The sequence below is a fragment of the Sander vitreus genome, chromosome 18 (genome assembly GCF_031162955.1).
Source record: "Sander vitreus isolate 19-12246 chromosome 18, sanVit1, whole genome shotgun sequence".
Lineage (NCBI taxonomy): Eukaryota > Metazoa > Chordata > Actinopteri > Perciformes > Percidae > Sander > Sander vitreus.
The window spans coordinates 16,508,721-16,529,952 of NC_135872.1; the positions used below are offsets into that span (position 1 = coordinate 16,508,721).

The following is a 21,232-nucleotide window of genomic DNA, read 5'->3' on the forward strand; positions in this document are numbered from 1 at the left end:
TAAGTCAAAAAAAGCAAAAAAAAAGTTAATAATAGTATTTAGAAAAAATTGTTAAAAAAGTCATATAGAAAAAAGTGATCAAAATATCATAGTATAGTATGTTGAAAAAGTGATAAAGACGTCATAGTATAGTATGTCGAAAAATGTATAAAAAGTCATAGCATATTATGTAGAAGAAAGTGATAAAAAAGTCATAGCATAGTATGTAGAAAAAATTGATAAAAAAGTCATATAGAAAAAAGTGATAAAAATATCATAGTATAGTATGTCAAAAAAAGTGATAAAAAAGTGATAGTATAGTAAGTCGATAAAATTGATTAAAAAAGTCATAGTACAGCATGTCGAAAAATGTCATAGTATAGTATTTTGAAAAAAGTGTTATAAAAGTCATAGTATAGTATGTCGGAAAAAAAAAGATAAAAGTCATAGTATTGAATGTTCGAAAAAAGTGATAAAAAAAGTCACAGTATAGTATGTAGAAAAAATTGATAAAAAAGTCATAGTATTGAATGTCGAAAAAAGTCATAGTATAGTATTTTGAAAAAAGTGTTATAAAAGTCATAGTATAGTATGTCGATAAAATTGATTAAAAAAAGTCATAGCATAGCATGTCAAAAAAGTCATAGTATAATATGTCAAAAAAGTGATAAAAAAGTAATTGTATAGTATGTTGAAAAAAGTCTGTATAGCATGTCGAAAAAAAGTAATATCGAAAATAGTTATAAAAAAGTCATAGTATAGCATGTCGAAAAAAAGTCATAGTATAGTATGTCGAAAAAAGCGAAAAAAAAACTTATAGTATAGCACGTCAAAAAAAGTCATAGTATAGCATGTCGAAAAAAGTGATAAAAAAGTCATAGTATAGTATGTCGAAAAAAGCGAAAAAAAAACTTATAGTATAGCATGTCAAAAAAACTTATAGTACAGCATGTCGAAAAAAGTCATAGTATAGTATGTTAAAAAAAGTCATAGTATAGCATGTCGAAAAAAGTCATAGTATAGTATGTCGAAAAATGTCATAGTATAGCATGTCGAAAAAAGTGATAAAAAAACTCATATAGTAAGTCGAAAAAAGTGATAAAAAAGTTATAGTATAGCACATCGAAAACGTCATATTATGAGATGTCGAAGAAAGCGATAAAAAAGTAAAAGTACAGCATGTTGAAAAAAGTGATAGTATAAAAAGTAATACAAAATTCATAATGTAGTATGTCGAAAAAGGTGATAAAAAAGTCATAGTAAGGTATGTCGAAAAATTCAAAGTATGGCATATCAAAAAAGTGATAAAAGAAGTCATAGTATAGTATGTTAAAAAAAGTGATAAAAAAAGTCATTTTATAGTATTTAGAAAAAATGATAAAAAAGTCATATAGAAAAAAGTGATAAAAATGTCATAGTATAGTATGTCGAAAAAGTGATAAAGACGTCATAGTATAGTATGTCAATAAATTTATAAAAAGTCATAGCATAGTATGTCGAAAAAAGTAATAAAAATAACATAGTCTAGCATGTCGTAAAAAAGCTCAAAAAGTCACACAGTATATTATATATTATGCTGTTAAATCAGCATTCACACAATAAACTTTCACACTTAACTTCTGAGGGGATCAACAGTGAAGACACTTGCAACTGAAATTGTGGGGTAAAGGATGGCTTCAGTTCTTATTATAACACCACAAAATCCCAGTTTTATGTATTTCAGCCTTTGTATTTTTTATGCTGCAACATGCTGTCCTTTAATGTCATATCTACAGTGTTGTGTCATCTCACTAAAGACTGTAACAAAAGCCAGACCATTTCATATATTAATGTACAACATCACTCTATTGACTCTGGGAATGTGTTATGTAATGTTATATTTAAAAAAAAAAAGAAGCTATATCATACATTTGTATGAGAAAGACATACAAACAGATCACCTGAGTATCCGAAGGGTCAAATGGCTGCTACCATGCCTCTTCAGCTAAACTGAAACGTGACACCTGGCTGTTACCATGGCACTGCTGGAGAACGTTGATAGGAGTTTTAGAGCGTCAGAGAACCATGCATGCAGTTTGCGTGAGGCTCTCTTTAGCCCTGATACTATGTTTCTACCTTGTGCTCTCTTGGAAACATTAGCCTCAGGGCAGGGAACAAGACATGGGGACATTTGTCTCCTCATCGGTGTGCTGCTGAGGAGTCAGCAAGTAAAAGTATCAGGTGTAAAATATTGATGGGGCGACTGGTTTTATCCTAACAACCCGGCAGGTCTTTGCCCTTCTGATCGATGTATCACACAACGAGGGGCTGCCAGCACCCCCGCCAAAGGCCGAACCACGGACCTCAGCACTGGTGAGTCTCTGGATGGACACTTTTTTCCATCAGCCCATCCAGGGTCTAAACTCAGGCTTTATTTTTCTCTGTCAGTTTAAAAGCAAGAATTTGTACTGTATTTTGGACACAAGACAGCTTTTCCAGGAACATGCTGGAAAAGAAAGACATAATAGCATTCTTATTCTCAATTTAGCAGCATCATGTTGCCTTTAGGGCCTACCAATAAACTGTATAAAGTACCAGTAAATAAGGACATATTTAGAAGTACAGAAGTCTAAATGAATTGATTAAAAGTGGCTTATTAATGAGTGTGGTGCTATCTGCAGATTAGAAACTAGGCCACGAGAACAAGTATGTCTCCAGTTACAGTAGTATCTCTTCTACAGCACATGTGATCATCTTTCTATCTCCGAGTTGACTTGTGATGTATTCCTAAACGTAAACCCAACAGAAGGAAAAAGGAAAACGGAGCAACCAAGGAGTCATTTAGATGAGCAGGGTATATGTTATATGACTCAGATATAAGCCTTTTTTTTAAATTATATGACAATGTACATATTTCTACATATTTTGTTTAAAACTTCAGTTAATGATCATTCTCCTGAGGACCCAGGAAAAGGATGTTGCTTATATCATTTTAAAACAACACAAAACAATGTCTTATTGGCTAATTGGATGATGTAAGGAGATTTATTCTGGTGTTAGACATGTAATGAGTAATGACTATCAAAACTCAAATTGAAAATGTCGTTTTTCCCTCCAGATTCATTGAGCCTCACTCCTCCGGCAGGAGGAGGAGGAGGAGGAGGAGGTCAGTGGGCAGAGGGAGGTCAGGGAGACCAGGCGCTCGTCCGGGAGCTGTGGTTCATTGTAGTGATGGCAGCCATCGCCCTGCTGCTGCTGGCCATCCTGCTAGCTGTCATGCTCACTAAGGTAAGAGACAGTTATTTATATACTATATAACATTTTATATTACGGTATGTCAAGGGTTTCAGCCAGGAAAGGAATGAGCCCAGCAGCACAGGCCAGTATCTATTTTCCTTCCATGACCCCGCACCAGGCCCTGAACAAACCCCCCTTCACCAGAGAGAGACCCCCGCTGGTGGCCCTGCCCATGAAGAAGAGGAGCCCCATGGCTGTTTATCCAGCCAGCAACTCTGTTTTGGTGAGGGGACATTCATTTACTAATTACACAGTGAAATATGACATTCTCATGACATACTATACCATGACTTTTTTTGTCATGTACATTTTATTTAGCTTTGAGCTGGATTTTCTTGCCATCCATTGACCTTTTCTTCATTTTCTTTTTATTAATACTGCTAAATATATATATATATATATATATATATATATATATATATATATATATATATAAATATATATATATAGTGACATACTAGTCTGACTTTTTCATGACTTATTACTTGTTTTATGACTTTTTCATGACTTATTACTTGTTTTATGACTTTTTCATGACATACTATACTATGACTTTTATGTAATGTACATTTTTTAGCATTAAGCTGGATTTTTGTCCCATCCATTGACTTTTTCTTTGTTTTTGTTTTTTATTAATTCTGCTAAATTTGTACTGTGTTATATACTGTATACCATTAAGCAGATTTATAATCTCTAGGAATACCCCAATAAAAAAAAAATCAATATGAAAATTGGGACACAATAGGAAATGTTGAGCACAGAAAAAAAAAAATTTAATTTGAGCAAACAAAACTGTCGAAACGGTCATAATGTCAAAGTAACAGTGAGACAGAATTGACTTATAGAGTGTAAATTATTGTACACCCCTCTTGCTAAAGTCTGGCTTTCTCCTTTTCAGTTTGACACTGTGCATGACACAACAGGCATCTCCAACAGTGTAACACTCAAGGGCTTCACCATGAAGATAGAGGTAAAACACACACACACACACACACACACACACACACACACACACACACACACACACACACACACGTAGCTGAACATTTGCATTCCATAAATATCTCTCCCTCCACTCCCACCAGGAAGTGTTTGAAGCTAAATGTGAGCCCATTGATGAGGTCCCACCACAGGGTGAGCTGGGGATCCTGAGTGTGAACACCCTGAGGCGCAGCGTCAGCCAGATGATGGACGGGAAGTCCCTCGAGGGAGACGACGAAGCGTGGGACCCAAACATTTCAGGCCATGACAGTGGGATGGTGAGAGACCACAGTCACATTAGAGAGATGAATTGTGTGATGTTATAATACTGCTGGTCTTGCACACATTTTCACATTTTTTTTGCACCAAAATACCAATATCGGGACAAACATAGGGAAACAATTGGACATTAATACTCTAGAACAGTCACACAGATGCAGAGAGACCTATTTAAACAAGCCAAAAAAACACTTGAAAGTGGCTTGAAATCAGGCCCTGAGTCCAGTTTATGCAACCTCTGCCTTTTTCCCTTACAGTTCATGGACGATGAGGAATTTGTGGACACCGTCAAAGGTTTCAGCACAGTGAGGAAGGAGCACACCATGTTCACTGACACCAACCTGTGACCTGAGGATGACCTTTGAACCTGACAGGACACCGGCCCTGGATGTTGAACATTTTGACAAGCGAGGCCACTCGCTCACATAAATCCACTTCCGTTGGTCTGAAGCTGTGGCCAGTTAACCTGTCACTGTGGCTGGTTAAGAGTTCTAAAGAGGTGAGACACAGCCGAGGTGAAGTTCCTTCCCTCTTACAATGAAAACATGACTCATGACAGGATCACTGCAGTACCCGTAGCAACCAGGAGGAGAAAGGAAGTGAGGATGTGACATTCAAATGTACATTGTTTTTGAGTGGGAAGGAGGAAGTCTGAAATGATATCACTGAGTATAGACTCAGAGCACACATTGAGTAAAAGACAAACCAAGGATACTGTATGGTGATGCAGCAGAAAGTTATCTACGTATTTTAGTTTTTTTTCCTCTTCTCTCTGGTGGTCTTCTCTCTCTTATTTTTATTTTATAGACAAATTTATTTTCAATCAGCTCTCCATGCCTGGGGACTTTTGTCATCTTGACATATCTTTGGATGCTTTTTGGTAATGGCATTGCTAAACCTGTTGTGAACTGGTCTGGTGAGTCCCAACGAAACTTCAATCAATTGCAGCTTGCAAGTGCCATTAACTTATCGAGCAGTAACTGAGAGGACCATGCACAAAACAGACTCTTTCCTCCTGTCTTTTTCTTTTCCTCACCTTCAATACACCGTGTATTTTAAGATATTTTACCAGAAGCTGAATGAGGTTAACACATTACAGTGACTGAATTACAGTCTGGTTGGATGGTGATATCGAACTGGGCAACTTTTACACAAAAACCTGATTGATTTCAATACTGATATGTACCATTTGATATGAAAATAGTAAAAACTAAATAGGGGACTTGGACTGGTGCATAGTTTCCATTAAATACAGCAAATGACTTACACAACTAGCTTCAGGCCTCATCGCCCTTAATGCGTAAGTTTTACCTCAACATTCAAGCAAAAGGTCTTGTGAATACTTAAATTATGGAGACACCTTCATTTTTATGTATTTTAGTTATGATCAAGGAGTGGCATTTATGATTAATCAAATCATCAACATTCTTTTTTTTTAAAACTACTAGTTTATTTGAAATGAGTTGCAATGTGGGCACAAACACTTGCACCATTACAGTCAATAATATGGTTACAAAACTGAACATTTACATAATAAATTAATATACTGCAGTACCACATGAGACAGTAAACATAAAACCCCAAACTGAGGAATTATATTGCATTAAACAAAAAGGAGTTGGTTTAATGTACAAAATAGTTCAGGCATTTACAAAGGCAGCCTCTTTTTCTGTTGCTTGTTTTGTTGTACATATATAAATATAAATCTCTAAATTGTAGTTACACTGATATGTCGCTAATAAGGGACCAGACAAGGGGTTCTGGCCTGAGACGGGATCCAGATCCTCCAGTGACTGCCACGCGGACCGCCATTTCATTATAAAACTAAAAGGATGATTTAAGCTTTTGTAAGATTAGGATCAATCGAGGGATGTTTTTCTCTAAGTGACTCGTGTGTTTCACTGCCACACAACCTCTGATGTTTTGCCCTTTTTGATATCTTCTCAACAGTTTAAATGTAATGCTTATTTGCTTTGAGTTTTTCTGCATTCCATTGCGACATGCACTTGTCCCTTTTAGTGTGATATTAATATGTCTGTAAACAACAAATTAATCATTATTAGACATGTGTTTGCAGCAGTAAAGTGCATGTAGCACATGCTAGGTTGTGAATGTTTGCAAAGCTGGCAACAGTAGAAACAACAGTTACATATAAATAGTCAATATAGAGCTATAAGCTTTTGTCTCCTTTAAAAATAAAATGGACCCCTCAAATTTAAGCAACCCTTTGTGCAATCTTCCCCAACATCCATTAACTTTATCACACCCCTTCGTCATCTTCCTATGCCCTTTTCTTCTGTGAAACATGCCTAAAAAGTTTAACCAGTAAAAGTAGATTGCTTTTTCAAGAGAGTTTCACCTTCTCCTCCATATTAACGCATTTTCTAAGAAATCAAAGCCGCTAGATGTTACAACTGCATCTACGCTATTGTCACAAGACTGCTACACCAAGCGGGATGCTACTTTGCTGTTTAATTGCTAACTACACTACTAATCAGAGTCTAGGACTTTAAGCATTAAATTGTGTTTCAACAAATCACGACATAAATCAACATCTGTAATGCTACCCTGGTTTAGTCAAGAGGCTACCGTGATTGCCTCCACTGGCTCGTCCAGGTATTTAGAGAAATTTGTGAAAAGATAAAAGTGCAGCAAAGTCTAGCTAATACAAATGTTGCCAGAAACATACAAAGACTCAGGAATGTCAGTACCTTTCAGAATAAGATTTTAAACTACTACTAACACTGATGACCGTACCTGAGAGCTAGACTAGACCTGATCCGACGGTGTGTGGTGCACCTGTAGTAGCTGGTGATCTGAACTTTTAGTGTACCAACAGACCTGCAGTGCTAGACTGGTGGTATGGGCTTTTGAAGGGGTGCTCCAGTGATTTAGTATTGCACTACCATGATGAGTGGAGACTTGCAAGAGACAGAGCGATCAAAATCGATTAGGCAGAGGCTGAGATATTGTAAGTTTTAGTCTCTAGTATGGGGCAAGCTCCAAAAACACTGGATCCTACAATTCCCATAATGCAACTCTGTGTATTTTTCATTTGACCCACATCTTTTCAAATCTCCATGCACTGAGTTTGTAACAAAAGCTTTCAGTTATAAATTTGTAGTCTCAAGTCCAAGCCGAAATGACCCTCATCAGGGTCAACTTCTCAACTTTGACAAAAGTCCTCCAGAGCTGCAGACGGCATTATACGACCGTGTTACAGGCTGAGCAGTAATCTGTATGACGTGTAAACTGAATGTAATGTGTAAAATCAGCAGAGTACCCCTTTAAGGTGGTTTAAGTTCTCATGCTCACGATGATTAATAAGGTTAATAGATGGATGCATGACAACAATTCCTCATGCGGACATGTTTTGGCACCACTAGCTAAAGCTTATATGCCTCATCTAACACTAATCTAGTTTGACGTACTCTTAAGTATCAACCACATATTCCTCTACTACATGACCAGATCACTGACAGACTAAAGTGCTACCACAACATTTCCACAACAGTTTAAGGGTTAACAGACAGAGAAAACCCCACAACTTATAACAGAAGCTTAACTACACAATTTACAAACCTATCATAATCTTATTGACATTATTTATCCTAATGATACGACCAGTTGGGTCATTTTCTACTAATGCTATATGTGTTATATATGTTATACGAGGTATTTTCAGACTCATGTAATGACGACTCCTGGGAAGTGATAAAGTTGTTGGGGGTGGTCACTATTTGAGGGTTCGGAGGTCAATGGACAGCATTTACAAAATGATGTTGCAGTGTGGTCACAAAAGGTGGCTACTGGCAAGTCCCTAATCTCACTAAAAACAATTCCTTCTCCAAAAATATGCTTTATATGTTTGTTCATCCAGCTATTACCTTCTTAAGTCATGTGAACGTTTTTTTCTTCCCTTTTTCAAAAAGTAAAAAGTTCCAAAAACTGTGCAATTTCTCTTATTCGTATACAAAATATTTCATTTTAACATTCAACTAACAGCCAAAATTGAGCATAAACCCAAAACCAACATGCAAAGACGGGTAAACCTACGATTTTAAAGTTAAAGGGTTTGCTCTTCAATCTTTAGCAAGCAGAGTTTTCAACCCCCGAGACATTATGGGCAATCAATCAGCAAATGCCACGAACGCGAAGGTTTTCATACAGGAAACACAGGATTTATGCTCAATACCACAACCAGCCTGGCCTGGATTCCCCCAGGATTTGTTTCCCCCCCATCAGGCATGAGCTACACTGATGCAATAGCATTCGATTTACAAAACTGGACTGCGTTTCCCTCACACAGGCCTGCTGATGAAGCCCATGCAATTAAAATATACACCTGCCCCTTCTCAATTCAAGAGCCACTGGCTAATCAGGAAGTGAGGTTTTCAGACTAATACTGATTACTGGCATCCATAGACAAGTCGTCATGCAGTCAGGACTTACCAGGTTGTATCACTCAGGCATTAAAAAGTTAAAACATTACATATGAAAAGAACTATACAGACCAAGGAGTTATATCTAGAGTTAAAACTTTAAGAACAACAACAGTGGCAGAGTAAAAAAAAAAAATGCCACAAGGAAAGAAAGTCTATGGTTTGAAGGAAAAAAAAAAAAAAAAAAAAAAAAAGGAGAAAGGAAGATTTTGAATCCATTATCTGGGTTCTTCCAGATTACCAGAACCCTCTTCTGATGGTCCAGTGAATGGTTCTGGAAACAGGAGGCTTTCCTTTACGTGGGACAAAGCACTGTGAAGAGAACAGAGAACAGCTTATGATCAATGGTGCCTTGATGCCCACTGTGGCTGATGAAGGAGAGCTGGGAATTATGGAAGAGCAACTACCACGGGGGAAAAAATTTGGGGTGAGAAAAGAGAAGAAACTGGTGAGACGAACAGCTGCTACTACAAGCTTGGCGTAAAGGGGAATTATGTGCATATTCATGTGTTTCAGGGTAGGGGTAGTGCAGCCACAAGCACTGCACAGCACGATAGGCACTACAGCAAAGAGCGAGTGAGGGAAGACTGCTGCTTTAAAAGGGAAGAAAAGTGAAACTACGTACTGAGAGAGAGAGAGAGAGAGAGAGAGAGAGAGAGAGAGAGAGAGAGAGAGAGAGAGAGAGAGAGAGAGAGAGAAATGGCATTTGACAGGGCTCTGAATAGAAGGCTGCAGGTGAAGAGTCTGTGTTAATGTATCAGTGGCTCACAAACCTCAGTTTCCACTGCTCTCATACCAGAGCTACCCAGAGGACAATGCAGCAGACGAAAGACAAGGAAGGTACAGGTCAACAATGAAGGGTGGCAAGAAAAGCTTTTTTTCCCCTCCCTCGAAGTAATGTGTGTAATCTGTGTTGAGTGCTACTTTTCTCTGTGGCATCCTGTTTGATGTTTTCTACCGTCGGCTTCCCTGAAAATAAGGAATTTTGTGCCTCTTTCAAACACCAGGGGTCAAGATGTCTAAATGTCAGCTGGAACCGACACAAACTAAAGTCACCTGGCTGTGACACAGACCTCTGAATATAAGTCCCTTTTAGGAAAGTTTTCAAGGCTTTGAGGTTTTTTGTTTTTTGTTTACATTACTGCTATGAACCAACTTGACATGACTGAAGTTGCTCACCGGTAACTGTTATCAAACATTATGGAGAAGCAGTTAAAAATGATTGACGACGGCTGTGTGTTTACCTTTGAGAATGTAGTCTGTTAGCAGGGCAGGAACCTTCTCACTGTCATCCCTCATGGCGTGGAGGACTATCAAGGAGAAAGCACATTGCATTTTGAAAACATAAACATGCATTGAGGCAAAACAAAGAATAAAAAAAACAAAAACAACTTGAAAAGACAACTACATCTAATTGTGTCATTATGGTCCAGTTAGTGTGTGTGTGTGTGTGTGTGTGTGTGTGTGTGTGTGTGTGTGTCTCAGAGGTTGCATTAGACTTTCTCGTTGTCCCTTATTTTAAACGGACAGGGTTGTAAAGATTCCAGAATAATATATTATTACCCATTCATTTCAATTTTTAAATAGTTAATATCCAGAACAAGCTGATAGATTATGCATTTGGAGTTTGCGTTGGGAGTCAGCTGGAAAAAACTGTGACACCGGAAAAGTTTGTCAGGGTGACTCTTGGCGCATGCTCTGCTGCGACAGCACTCACCGCACTCACTTGACACACCTCGTCTTTGTAAGCGTGCTATAACATACAGCGTTGTGACAAAGAATTTCCCCTTGGGGACAATGAAGTCTAAAAAAAAAAAAAAAAAGTCTAAATCCAAAGTATTTGCCAAATAGGTGCTTTAGGTTTTGGCCAACTCCTCTGCCATCGTCTAGTCGGTAAGCTCTCCTGACTCCTGCTACTCTGTGCTGCTGCTGCCATCCAGAGCAGACACTTTCAGTTTAACTGGACGTTGTGTGAATCACTCAGAGTTAGGGTAGATCGCCCTCAGTGTTTCGTCGGTCAAAATGGCGGACAGCCTACAGAATTTTCCGTCATTGTTAAAGAAATTCAGTCAATGGCGGAAAATATTGGGTTACCGTGACCTGTGGTGTGTGCGATTCTGTGAGGGTGCCGACACACTTACTCTTTGTGAGGATCTGGAGGTCTTCTACCACAGGGGAGCCAGCTTTCTTCTCGTAAGGGATTACTGTGGTTAGGTACTGAAAAAGAGAAGATCGTGTTAGACACAGTGAATGAAAGTGCTGTTACACATGCAGGTGGACAATATTTCCTTTGTACAGTCTTCTATTTTAATCTTAAACATGCTGTAAAAAGAGTGATAAAATATGATGTCATGAAGGTCAACATGTGAACATATGATAAGCTACAGGCTTGTATGGGACTGGTAGTTGGTTTTAACATTTCAGAGACCTAATAGAGTAAATGCTTACTGATGCAAGCTAAAGAAAGCAATGCTTATGCAACTAGGGCTGTAACTAACGATTATTTTCATAGTCGATTAATCTGTTGATTTTCTTTCTCGATTATTCGATTAGTTGTTATAAAATGTCAGAAAATGGTGAAAAATGTGGATCAGTGTTTCCCAAAAGCCCAAGATGACGTCCTCAAATGTCTTGTTTTGTCCACAACTCAAAGATATTCAATTTACTGTCACAGAGGAGAGACGAAACTAGAAAATATTCACATTTAAGAAGCTGGAATAAAAGAATTTTTACTTTTGTCTTAAAAAATTACTCAAACCACTAATCGACTGATCGATTATCAAAATAGTTGGCGATTAATTTAAGAGTTGACAACTAATCGATTAATCTTTGCAGCTCTATATGCAACCGTGTATTCTTGGCTTAAAACAAAGGAATACATAAAAAGACAAGTGACAGAAGTTATTTAAAAAAAAGAAAAAAGAAAAAAAAAGAAAAAAAGGATAAAGAGATTAAAATCAACCACAAAGAGAAATCTGATGAAAAAAATTACTGAACATATGACACCAAACGCCAGCAGTAGCTGTAGAGAAGAAAACATGCCAGTGGTAAAAAAGGAAAAAAAAAGAAAAGCACAGAGGAATATCGGCAAAGAATAAACATGTGAGTCGAAAGGAAGAGCAGGGGCACCTGTTTGTCCCCTCCTGTGTTGCCAAAAGTTTGACGGAGGCCATTCTGAATGACATTGGAGAGTCCCTCCAGAGTGAGGAGCTAAAAGGAGCCAGAGAAAGGAGGAAAAAAAGGAGAGTGAAGAGAGATAGGGAGGCTTCTATAGAAAGAGAAAGAAGGAAAAAAAGGTTTGGCACAAACTCTTCGTGCTAAAGTGAAAGCAGCTCTCCCACGCAAACTGTCAGGCCATGCATATACTTTGAAGAAGTGTGTGGCTGTGCATACGTGTCTCTATTTCACTGATCGTCACTATAATCATGCATTCAGGGCATATGTTTTCATCTTTGTCTATGCCTCCCACGGCGTGCCACCACATGACTCACCGTGCCTGGTATGTGCGTGCTGGCGGTCCTCTGGCCGTTGGGCCCGGTTGTAGTCGTACTTCGGATTTTCTTCTTCTTCCGCAGCAGCTCGCGGTGCTCCTTCTGTCGGTTCTGCACGTCGATCAACAGCGAGATGAAGCTGTTCTTCACCTATTTTAAGACAAAATTATTCATGCTAGTTTTTAGGATCAAACTGCATTTGAACTTTTTGATTTTTCGTGTAATGCTCTTAGAGAAATCTATTTTTACCTACCGGTAAAATTACACAGTGACTGTCATGACATTGAAAAGCAAATTACATTGTGAAACAGCTGCCAGCGATTCACTGACCCTCTCAGCAGCCTACAGAACGCTGTGAGCACTGCGGTCTGTTCCCATGACACAACAGATGTTCAAACGCCCTTGCTTTCTTCACATCAAAACTAACACTTAAAATAGTCTTTACAACCAAGCATTACTGTGGAATTGTCTGGCGATTGTGACTTTAAAGCGTAACTCTCGCCAAAATGCAACCTAGGGTCTTTTTGTGAATGTACCCGAGTCAAACTTTTTTCGTTTTTTTTTTTTAGATTTACCGTATTCTCGTTTTTCGGTCAAACGGCCTTTTGACTGGGAGTGCTGGGGGCACTTTTATGCTAGCCTCAAAATAGCTATTTTTAAAACTCTAAGAAGGCTCCACACAACATGAAACTTTGCTCAAAGTATCGCCAGGGGCTCTACACCTTAACAAAAGCATTGAGAACATTGTTTGTGTACCCAGAGTTTACTAAAAAGAAAGGTTTTGAGCAACTCACTGTAGCTGTTGTTCTTGTGGTCGCCGTCTATCGAGCCAGTCAAAAATAGTCGAGGGAGGAGAGTAAAGATGGAAAGCTCCAAAAGCTTAGTTCCATATAAATTCACGGATAATTCGTTGTTTTGTCGTTAGTGAAACACAATATTGACCTTGTAGTTGAAAAAGGAGCCTCATATAAGAATGACATTTCCTCATATGGAGTCCGTTCATTCGCATTCGGAGATCGCCTATTTTTGACTGGGAAAATGGCGGATAGTGTAAACAACAACTGCTAACGTGAGTTGCTCAAAACCTTTTTTAGTAAACTCTGGGTACACAAACAATGTTCTCAATGCTTTCGTTAAGGTGTAGAGCCCCTTGCGATACTTCGAGCAAAGTTTCATGTTGTGTCAAGCCTTCTTAATGTTTTAAAAATAGCTATTTTGAGGCTAGCATAAAAGTGCCCCCAGCACTCCCATTCAAAAGGCCATTTGACCCAAAAACGAAAATACGGTAAATCTTAAAAGTGGCGATTCCGTCCTAAGTACGCTTTTAAATGAAAGTTTGACTCGGGTACATTCACAAAAAGACCCTAGGTTGCATTTTGGCGAGAGTTACGCTTTAAAGTCGGCCAAGTGCTGTTAACAATTTGGTCATTTTTGGACTGGTTTTCAGCTTTTCACAAACTCAGCAGACACAGATGCGGTTCATGTTGTCGCCTCGTTGTGGTAATGTTAAGAAGATGAAAATACCTCCTTTTCATAGTCGAGTTCGTCTCGCAGGGCCAGAGCCTGGATCAGCTCTTCGCTGTAGCGGCGGATGGCCGTCTCCACTTCCTCCAGAGTCTCGGTTAGCTCAGACACAGACAGCTGACGCAGCCCTGAGGATGGTGTGTAGACGGATTAGGAAGTAGTAGTATATTTCAGTTATTGTTGTGTATGGGGTTGTGTGAAAGCACTGTATGTTTGATGAGTACTCAGCATGGCAGGATGATGGTTTGAAGGTGATTTACTTTGAATGGAACACGCAAAATTAGAATGTCCAATAATAATGATCACTTTTATGTAGTGGCTTCCAATACTACCATCAGTTAAATATCACGTGCTCTAGACAAACAACCTTATCATAACTGCAATAAAGACACTTAAAGGAACACGCCGACTTATTGGGACTTTAGCTTATTCACTGTATCCCCCAGAGTTAGACAAGTCCATACATACCCTTTTCATCTCCGTGCGTGTTGTAACTCTGTCTATATTCTCAGAAAGGCAAAGCACTGTTACTCTCTGCTCCTCCCCACAGGGCTGCTCAGGTGCTGCAAGCAAATCACTCCGCCCAAGTAGCAGTGCTTCACCTTTCTGAGAATATAGTTCCCAGTTTGTAAACGGTTAGAAGATGGCTGTGTCTCATGTGACGTTGTTATTTGTACACGCTGTGACTATATAAATCACAACATGTAAATAGGAAAATGTTGGCGTTATTTCGTCACTTATGGGGAGCAGTAAGCTAGATGGAGCCGGTTACCGCCAGGATCTGTGCTAAGCGAGGCTAGTGGTGGGTGCCTCTGACAGAGTTACAACACGCACGGAGATGAGAAGGGTATGTGTGTATTGACTTATCCAACTCTGGGGGATACGGTGAATAAGCTAAAGTCCCAATAAGTCGGCGTGTTCCTTTAAGGCATGTGTGAAAATCTCCTTTTAAAAAGACGGATCAAAAGGTGGAAGTGATGAGAATTTAAGGAGAAAATCGGTTTATACATTTTACAAGTCTGGTGTCTCATCTTACACTGTAATCACTCCGAGTGTGAGCAACGAGCTCAGTGTAAATATTGTGTGTACACTTAATGACACTCATTATGCACTGTCTAATATGTTAAAACACACAACATACTGTAGTTAATATATGCAGATATCTGAAACAGAATCTATAGCCTTGAGGCAAACAGGGTGCAAATGCTCAGTCTACACCAGCCTGGCACTAAAGAATTGTGTCCAAGCCAAATATATGCTGTTGATTATATAACATGTAGGAACAACGCAATTGCTGTCTGTTTGCATTTGTTACACATTGTGTAAGAATGTTAGTGCATTTGTGTGGCTGTTTCTTCATGTTCCAGACAGTGCGACCCATTACACTCCATTGAGTGATTTAGATAACTGTCAAGTGGCAGTAGAGTGTGAGACAACACTGCTGTCTCACAAGGGAGAGAGCACAAACGACATTAAAAGCTTTATTCTCTGCTTTTAAATGTACACGACCGCAGCGGTACTCACGGTCCTCGTAGCTGGTGTTGGAGCCGGAGCGTTTCAGGGCGTGGAGGTCCTGAGAGAGCATGGACAGGTCGGACTGTGAGGGACTCTCATCGTCCTCTGGGTCTGGAGACTCCTGCATCATCTCCTCTATCTCCTCAATCACCTAAACGACACCAACCACATACGTTCACATGTGTATGGTACTGCTTTTTTTTTTTCCTTTTTCTACATGTTGTGAATTAGTTTTTTATAGGTTTAAGTAAGTGTGTTTGGAACTATGTGACAGTGTTTTCTGTGTTAGATTTATTGTCATTGAGATGAGAGGTTTGTCATTTTGCAGCTGCCCTGTCAGAGAAAATCAAGTTTGACAAGATTAAGACTGTTCCAGTCTGACATGCATATCTCACCAGAGCTGATGTTTGTGTAAGACACATGACGAGCATCAGGGATGGATACACTCAAACCAAATGTATGTGTCACTTCATCACACTAGTCTGTTGTGAGTAGTTACATCATTAGATGTTTAGAGATACAACTGTCTGGTTACCTTCACCGGAATGTAACCAGCAAACAGTGAGCAATAAGTTCATTTTTCAAGGTTGCTGTTTTGGTTCTACTGAGTTCAGTCTGTTTGTAGTTTGCCCCAGTGAGAACAGATCATCATGATTTTCAAAGGGTTAATAAAAGCTTCCCAGGAAGACATATCCTGACCAGAACCTGACATTTGTGTGTGTGTGCAGAGCATGAAGCATGAAACATGCTCTAAACATTAAGACGTGCAAAAAAACACACACAATAACTTTGAATGCACCACAAGGATGGCGAATTTCAAGTAAACGCACCATCTGTGTTGTTTTTACAACAACGGCAGCTGCAGTCAGACTGTTACGTCCCGGTGTTGGAATCCTCTACAGGGAAATACAGTCACACTTTACACCGCTTAACGTAAGCTGTCAGCATTTTAACCACTGTGTTTAATCCAGCTACTAGCTAACGGTAACATAGCGTCCCGCGCAGCGATGCTTCTGAAATCGTCGTTCTTATTCGGTCTCGTTACTACCGTTTACATCGGAACCGTGTTTCAGTACCCAACCCTACTGAACAAACAGGATGGACTTTAGAACAATTACTTGGCTAAGGTTAGGCTAGTTAGTAAAGAAGAAAAGAAAAATAAGCAATTTTCTCTTTGTCACATCTGTTTTAGTGTGAACCGGGAATTAGCTAATTATGCAAGTATGTGGCAGATTTGAAAGGCTACAAACACAAGAAATGAAGTAGCTTCCAGTAAAATATGCAATTTCCAGTGCAAATGTATTTACCTTTCACATTCACTTTACTTTGCCACCTCCTTAAGAATCCTAAAAAGCTCCCAGCCCTGCGTTTTAATAATTTCCAAAACAACCTAGTGAATGCAACCCATGCCGCTGTGCGTGTGAAAACGTACCTGTTCGGCTGTGAAGAGCGGCTCGTCGTTGATGCAGGAGACGATGATTGAGTGCATATCCATCTGCTCCCTGAGCTCCTCGTCGTCAGACAGATCCAGACATTGGTTATCCAACTTCTGTCCACCGGGGAAGGAGGGGAGAGATTTAAGAGGGAGAGACAGAAAGAGAGAGACAACTTGGATGAGAGAACAGGTGGTTAAGCAGATTGAGGAGCAAACTGCTTACATTTGTTTCGTGGCTCTTCTTCTGCAAAGTTCAAAAACAGGGCGGGATTATTGAAATGTTGCTTGTGCTTTTACTGTGTGCTTAAAATATTACACTAAAAGATTGTGATTGTGTGTGTGTGTGTGTGTGTGTGTGTGTGTCTATGGTACCTCATGCTCAGTGATGTTGAGGGTGGGCAGGTGTAGGGAGCGAGTGTGCGATGTCTTCCAGTCCACAGCCATCACGTTGCCATAATTATCTGTCAGAGCGTTCCACACTCTGGAGTAAAGCAAGAGGGGTTCATGAATTCGTTTTTTTTTAGGTTTGGAGAATAACACAATAGTATGAGAGACATAATAAAGTTGTGAATAATGGACAAAATGTTAAGTGAAGCGTTTTCAACCCACAGTAGATAAGACAACCCGTTTCCTTCTCTTTGTACTGTGACACAGCATTACTCTGCAGAGATTAATGTCCTGCTCTCTGATCACCCCCTCACCACTTCAGTGTTCCTGTTGCTGCGTCTCACAGCAGCCGCCTGAAACCACTGACGAATGTAACAACTCCTTAATCACATGGCGTTTTCCCCCAGTTAACATTCTCTGGTGAGAAACACCGACGCGTATGCGGTAGCTCCAACCTTAAAGCAAAGGTCTGCAAGAGTCTTTTTGGAAGTTTGCTGATAATATCGGCTGATTTAGAAACAGTGGCATCATTACAATAACAGACTGTATATAATAGCAGCATGTTGATGCAGATGGTGCCACAGAGTCTGTTAAAAAAAAAAGTTTACTTGTACTTATGTTCAACTGTGAAATTATTTTAAATTTAGACTACTGGTTACCGGATTTGAGAGACTGTCGCAAAATATGTGAAAGCATGTAATTTAAAAAAAAAAAAAAAAAATCTGAATGATTTTAGAGTGGGTAGTTATTAGATGAGTGTGGTTCAGGGTGATTTAATATCTCCTGATGGATTAATTAAAAGCATATGTGCCATTTTATAAATCTTAACAATATAATAAACTACCCCTTCATGTTGAAAACAAAACTAACAATTGTAGGCATTGGGCATGTTTTCAAACACTGACAGGAAATCGAGTCTGTGCAGAATATTAAATTAATCCAAGTGCATGTGCAAGTCACTGTACTTATTCCTGGTGACTGCTGCGAGCGAGGATGGATGCTGTGACCCCATGTGTCAGAGTGGCTATGCATCGTCATATCCTCTCTCTCTCACACACACACACAAGTGTTTACATAACTGGCATGTTTCCCCCTGAATGCTCGTGCACAGCTTGGGGAGTGGGGGGCTGAGGAATTGTTCTAAATAGGGCAATGGCTGACAGGATGCATTTTTTGTGCCTCAAGCAATGACACTGCGTTGGGCACGTGGGTGCATGCCAAAATGCACGATTAGCTTCACTGAGAACATTTACATTCTAAAACGGGGCCAGTCTAGATTTCAAGGGACCAATCTTCCCGTTTCTACTTCCACACTGCCAATTTGTTTAAATTTACTTGCTTGAATATATTTATGTGGATGCTGCTTCATTTTGCACACATATAATCCACATGCACGAGTTGGCTTTAACACAAACGCATTTTTATTTCTACATTCACACCCACACATACACCCATTTCCTCCTTGCTGTCCCTGTTGTTCGTCTCAGCCATGGTCTTCCTGGAGAACTAGTTAAGTGCCTGGGCACGTCCTGCAAAAGTGCAGTCATCCAGAAAAGACTCTCACTGAGCTTGGCGCTGCTCTTTGGGCTTAACCAGGCTGACGTCCAATTATTCTATTCCCTCCTTCCTCTGTTTCTTCACCTACAACAACTATAGACCCTTCTCTACCTGTCTCACCAACCCTCCTGCATCCCCCTAAACATTTAGAGCACCATTAACTGCGAGACTGTTACTGTTTTTGTAACTGTCACAAGCTCTCAACTACTGTATAATATGACAGTTAGTGTACATGTGCATGGCCAAGTTTCAGTAACAAAATGTCCAGTTAAAAATCCATGGTCCTCATTCTCAGTCCAACATGACGCCTACGAGTGTCTTGTTTTGTCTCATCAACAGTCAAAACGCCAAAGATATTCAGTTAAAAATATAAATGAGGCAAGAAAAGCTATATAAAACAGAGAAAAACAGCAATTTGAGATGCTGAATTTTAGGAGCTTGGCATTTTTGATAGATAAATGACTGAATCAATTAATGCCTATTCATTTTCGTCCTATTGACTAATCAATTTATCGACTAAATGTTGTTGCTCTGTAGCTGATTAAAAAAGAAAAGAATTCATTGCAACTCTAAACCAATGCTTTTTAAACGTGTGTGACATTTTAGGGGGATTCTGCCATCATAATGCTGTCAAAAATTATAGACTCGGCACTACTCTTCTTCATCCCAGTAAAGGTTACGTAAACAAAGCTCTCAGTACATGATGGTAGTCTTCGGTGATGGAGTCCCAGGTCCAATATTCAAGTAAAGCAACACTTTTGAATGGACATGACTAACTTGGTAGAGAAGGGGAAGCTTACATCCATTATGTGATTAGATCTAACAATGTCACCATGTTGCAATGTCACATGCAGAAGAAAGCAGAAGGCAAGAGGAGGGTGACTTATGCAGCCCACACAACCATGAAGTTACAGTGACGTCCATGATTTGTGTGGGATTAATGTGACTAACTGCTGGGAAGTAATAGCAGCATGTTGGCCTGTGAATGTGTAGTTGACATTTGAGTGTGTCTAACAACTGCTGAAAACCTCCGACTGAGATAGCAAGGGCTGCTAAGGTGGTAAGAACAGATACTCACAGTGTAACCTTTCAGAAAGTAACGATTACATGTATGAAACACGACATGTTTGTTTGCTGTAAGAGCGAACAGCAGGGCTCCTAAAAGCCAAGTCAAACATGTTTTGTCTCTCGTCTCGCATATCAAAAGGAGCAGCAGGAAGTGTTCAGAGAGCAACAGCCAATTACTTAGCTAACGTTACTCTCAATATACACTTTATGGATCAGTGGTTTAATAGCTAACATCAACCAATTTAGCATGAAATGAAGTACTGTTAACGTGGCATAACCCCTCCCCTCTCCTTTTCACACACACAACTCTTGATTCATCCCTTCAAGGACCAAACAGTCAAAATATGTTGACATTTGTATTTGTCATAACATTACAACATATTGTTGCTTCTACAGTTGTGAAAGTCAACTAACGTTACGTTAGCCACATAATGAAACACATGTTGTTGTAATATGACTGAAAGTGTTTGCTTCGCAAACATGCACTAGCTACTTGGCTAAACTTTGGACGGCACTGATTGCAGCTCACTGGGTCACATCAACGTTTGGTTAGCCTGGTGAGGCTAACGTGGCTAGCTAGCTAGCTAGCTAAGAGATTAAAAGTTAACGTAAATAAAACACGCATGAAATTCACACTCACTCGTCGTCTTTCAAGTAACTATCCTCTGTGATAGGTTTAATGGGGGCTATGTTTTCTGTCGTGCTGTTGTAGTTTCGGAAACACACTGTCAGCTTCTCGTCGAAGTCGTGGACGAGGTCCTCCATCGATTTGAAGCTGCAGATCTCCCCGGAGAAACTGTTGTCCAGGTCTGAGAAATCGTCTAGGCCCGACGAAGGATCGCTCACGTTTGAGTTCAGCTGGTCCAGCTGGTCGGCCGACCCCGAGGACGGCTTGAACTCGTTAAAATCCTGCCAGTCCTCATCGAAGTGGGCTAACGGCGCCGCCATGACTGCCGTAGGAGCTCTGTTGACAGCCAGTTAAACCCCTCGATGGTGCTCTGTTCTCGGCTTCTAGACACTGGACTAGACTGGGAGGCGGAGAAAGGGAGAGAGGGGGGGGCGGACCAGTGTGACGTCAGTTCGGACGCCCCTCCCTTTCAGATGGAGCAAAACAAACCCACATCAGCTGGGTTTCCATCTATGGTTTCTATAATCTGATTTTGCTATGCTGTTTATATAAGCCTTAACACTGTCAGTCAGAACAGATCTGCACTCTAATAGGCTATATTTATAAATCCAGTTTAGAAAAGCAGCCCATACATCTTGCATCACTTCTGCAGTAAAGGCAAACTCATTGC

General features: G+C 39.7%; 1 protein-coding gene across 2 annotated transcripts; it reads right to left on the bottom strand.

The window, feature by feature from the left end:
• Nucleotides 1-8,461: 8,461 nt before the first annotated feature.
• fez2b (fasciculation and elongation protein zeta 2b) lies at nucleotides 8,462-20,966 on the bottom strand. Of its 2 annotated transcripts, none has more exons than XM_078274449.1 (9): nucleotides 20,575-20,966; nucleotides 17,295-17,403; nucleotides 16,920-17,036; nucleotides 15,497-15,638; nucleotides 13,973-14,100; nucleotides 12,449-12,598; nucleotides 11,099-11,174; nucleotides 10,202-10,267; nucleotides 8,462-9,269 (listed from the first exon to the last, which is right to left on the bottom strand). In XM_078274449.1, the coding sequence occupies exons 1-9, from the start codon at nucleotides 20,880-20,882 to the stop codon at nucleotides 9,253-9,255; spliced, it is 1,113 nt and encodes a 370-aa protein (XP_078130575.1). In that variant the 5' UTR covers nucleotides 20,883-20,966; the 3' UTR covers nucleotides 8,462-9,252. The 2 variants fall into 2 exon arrangements, with proteins under 2 accessions (XP_078130575.1, XP_078130576.1); XM_078274450.1 differs by lacking the exon at nucleotides 8,462-9,269 and adding an exon at nucleotides 9,288-9,758.
• Between the last annotated feature and the right edge of the window lie 266 nt (nucleotides 20,967-21,232).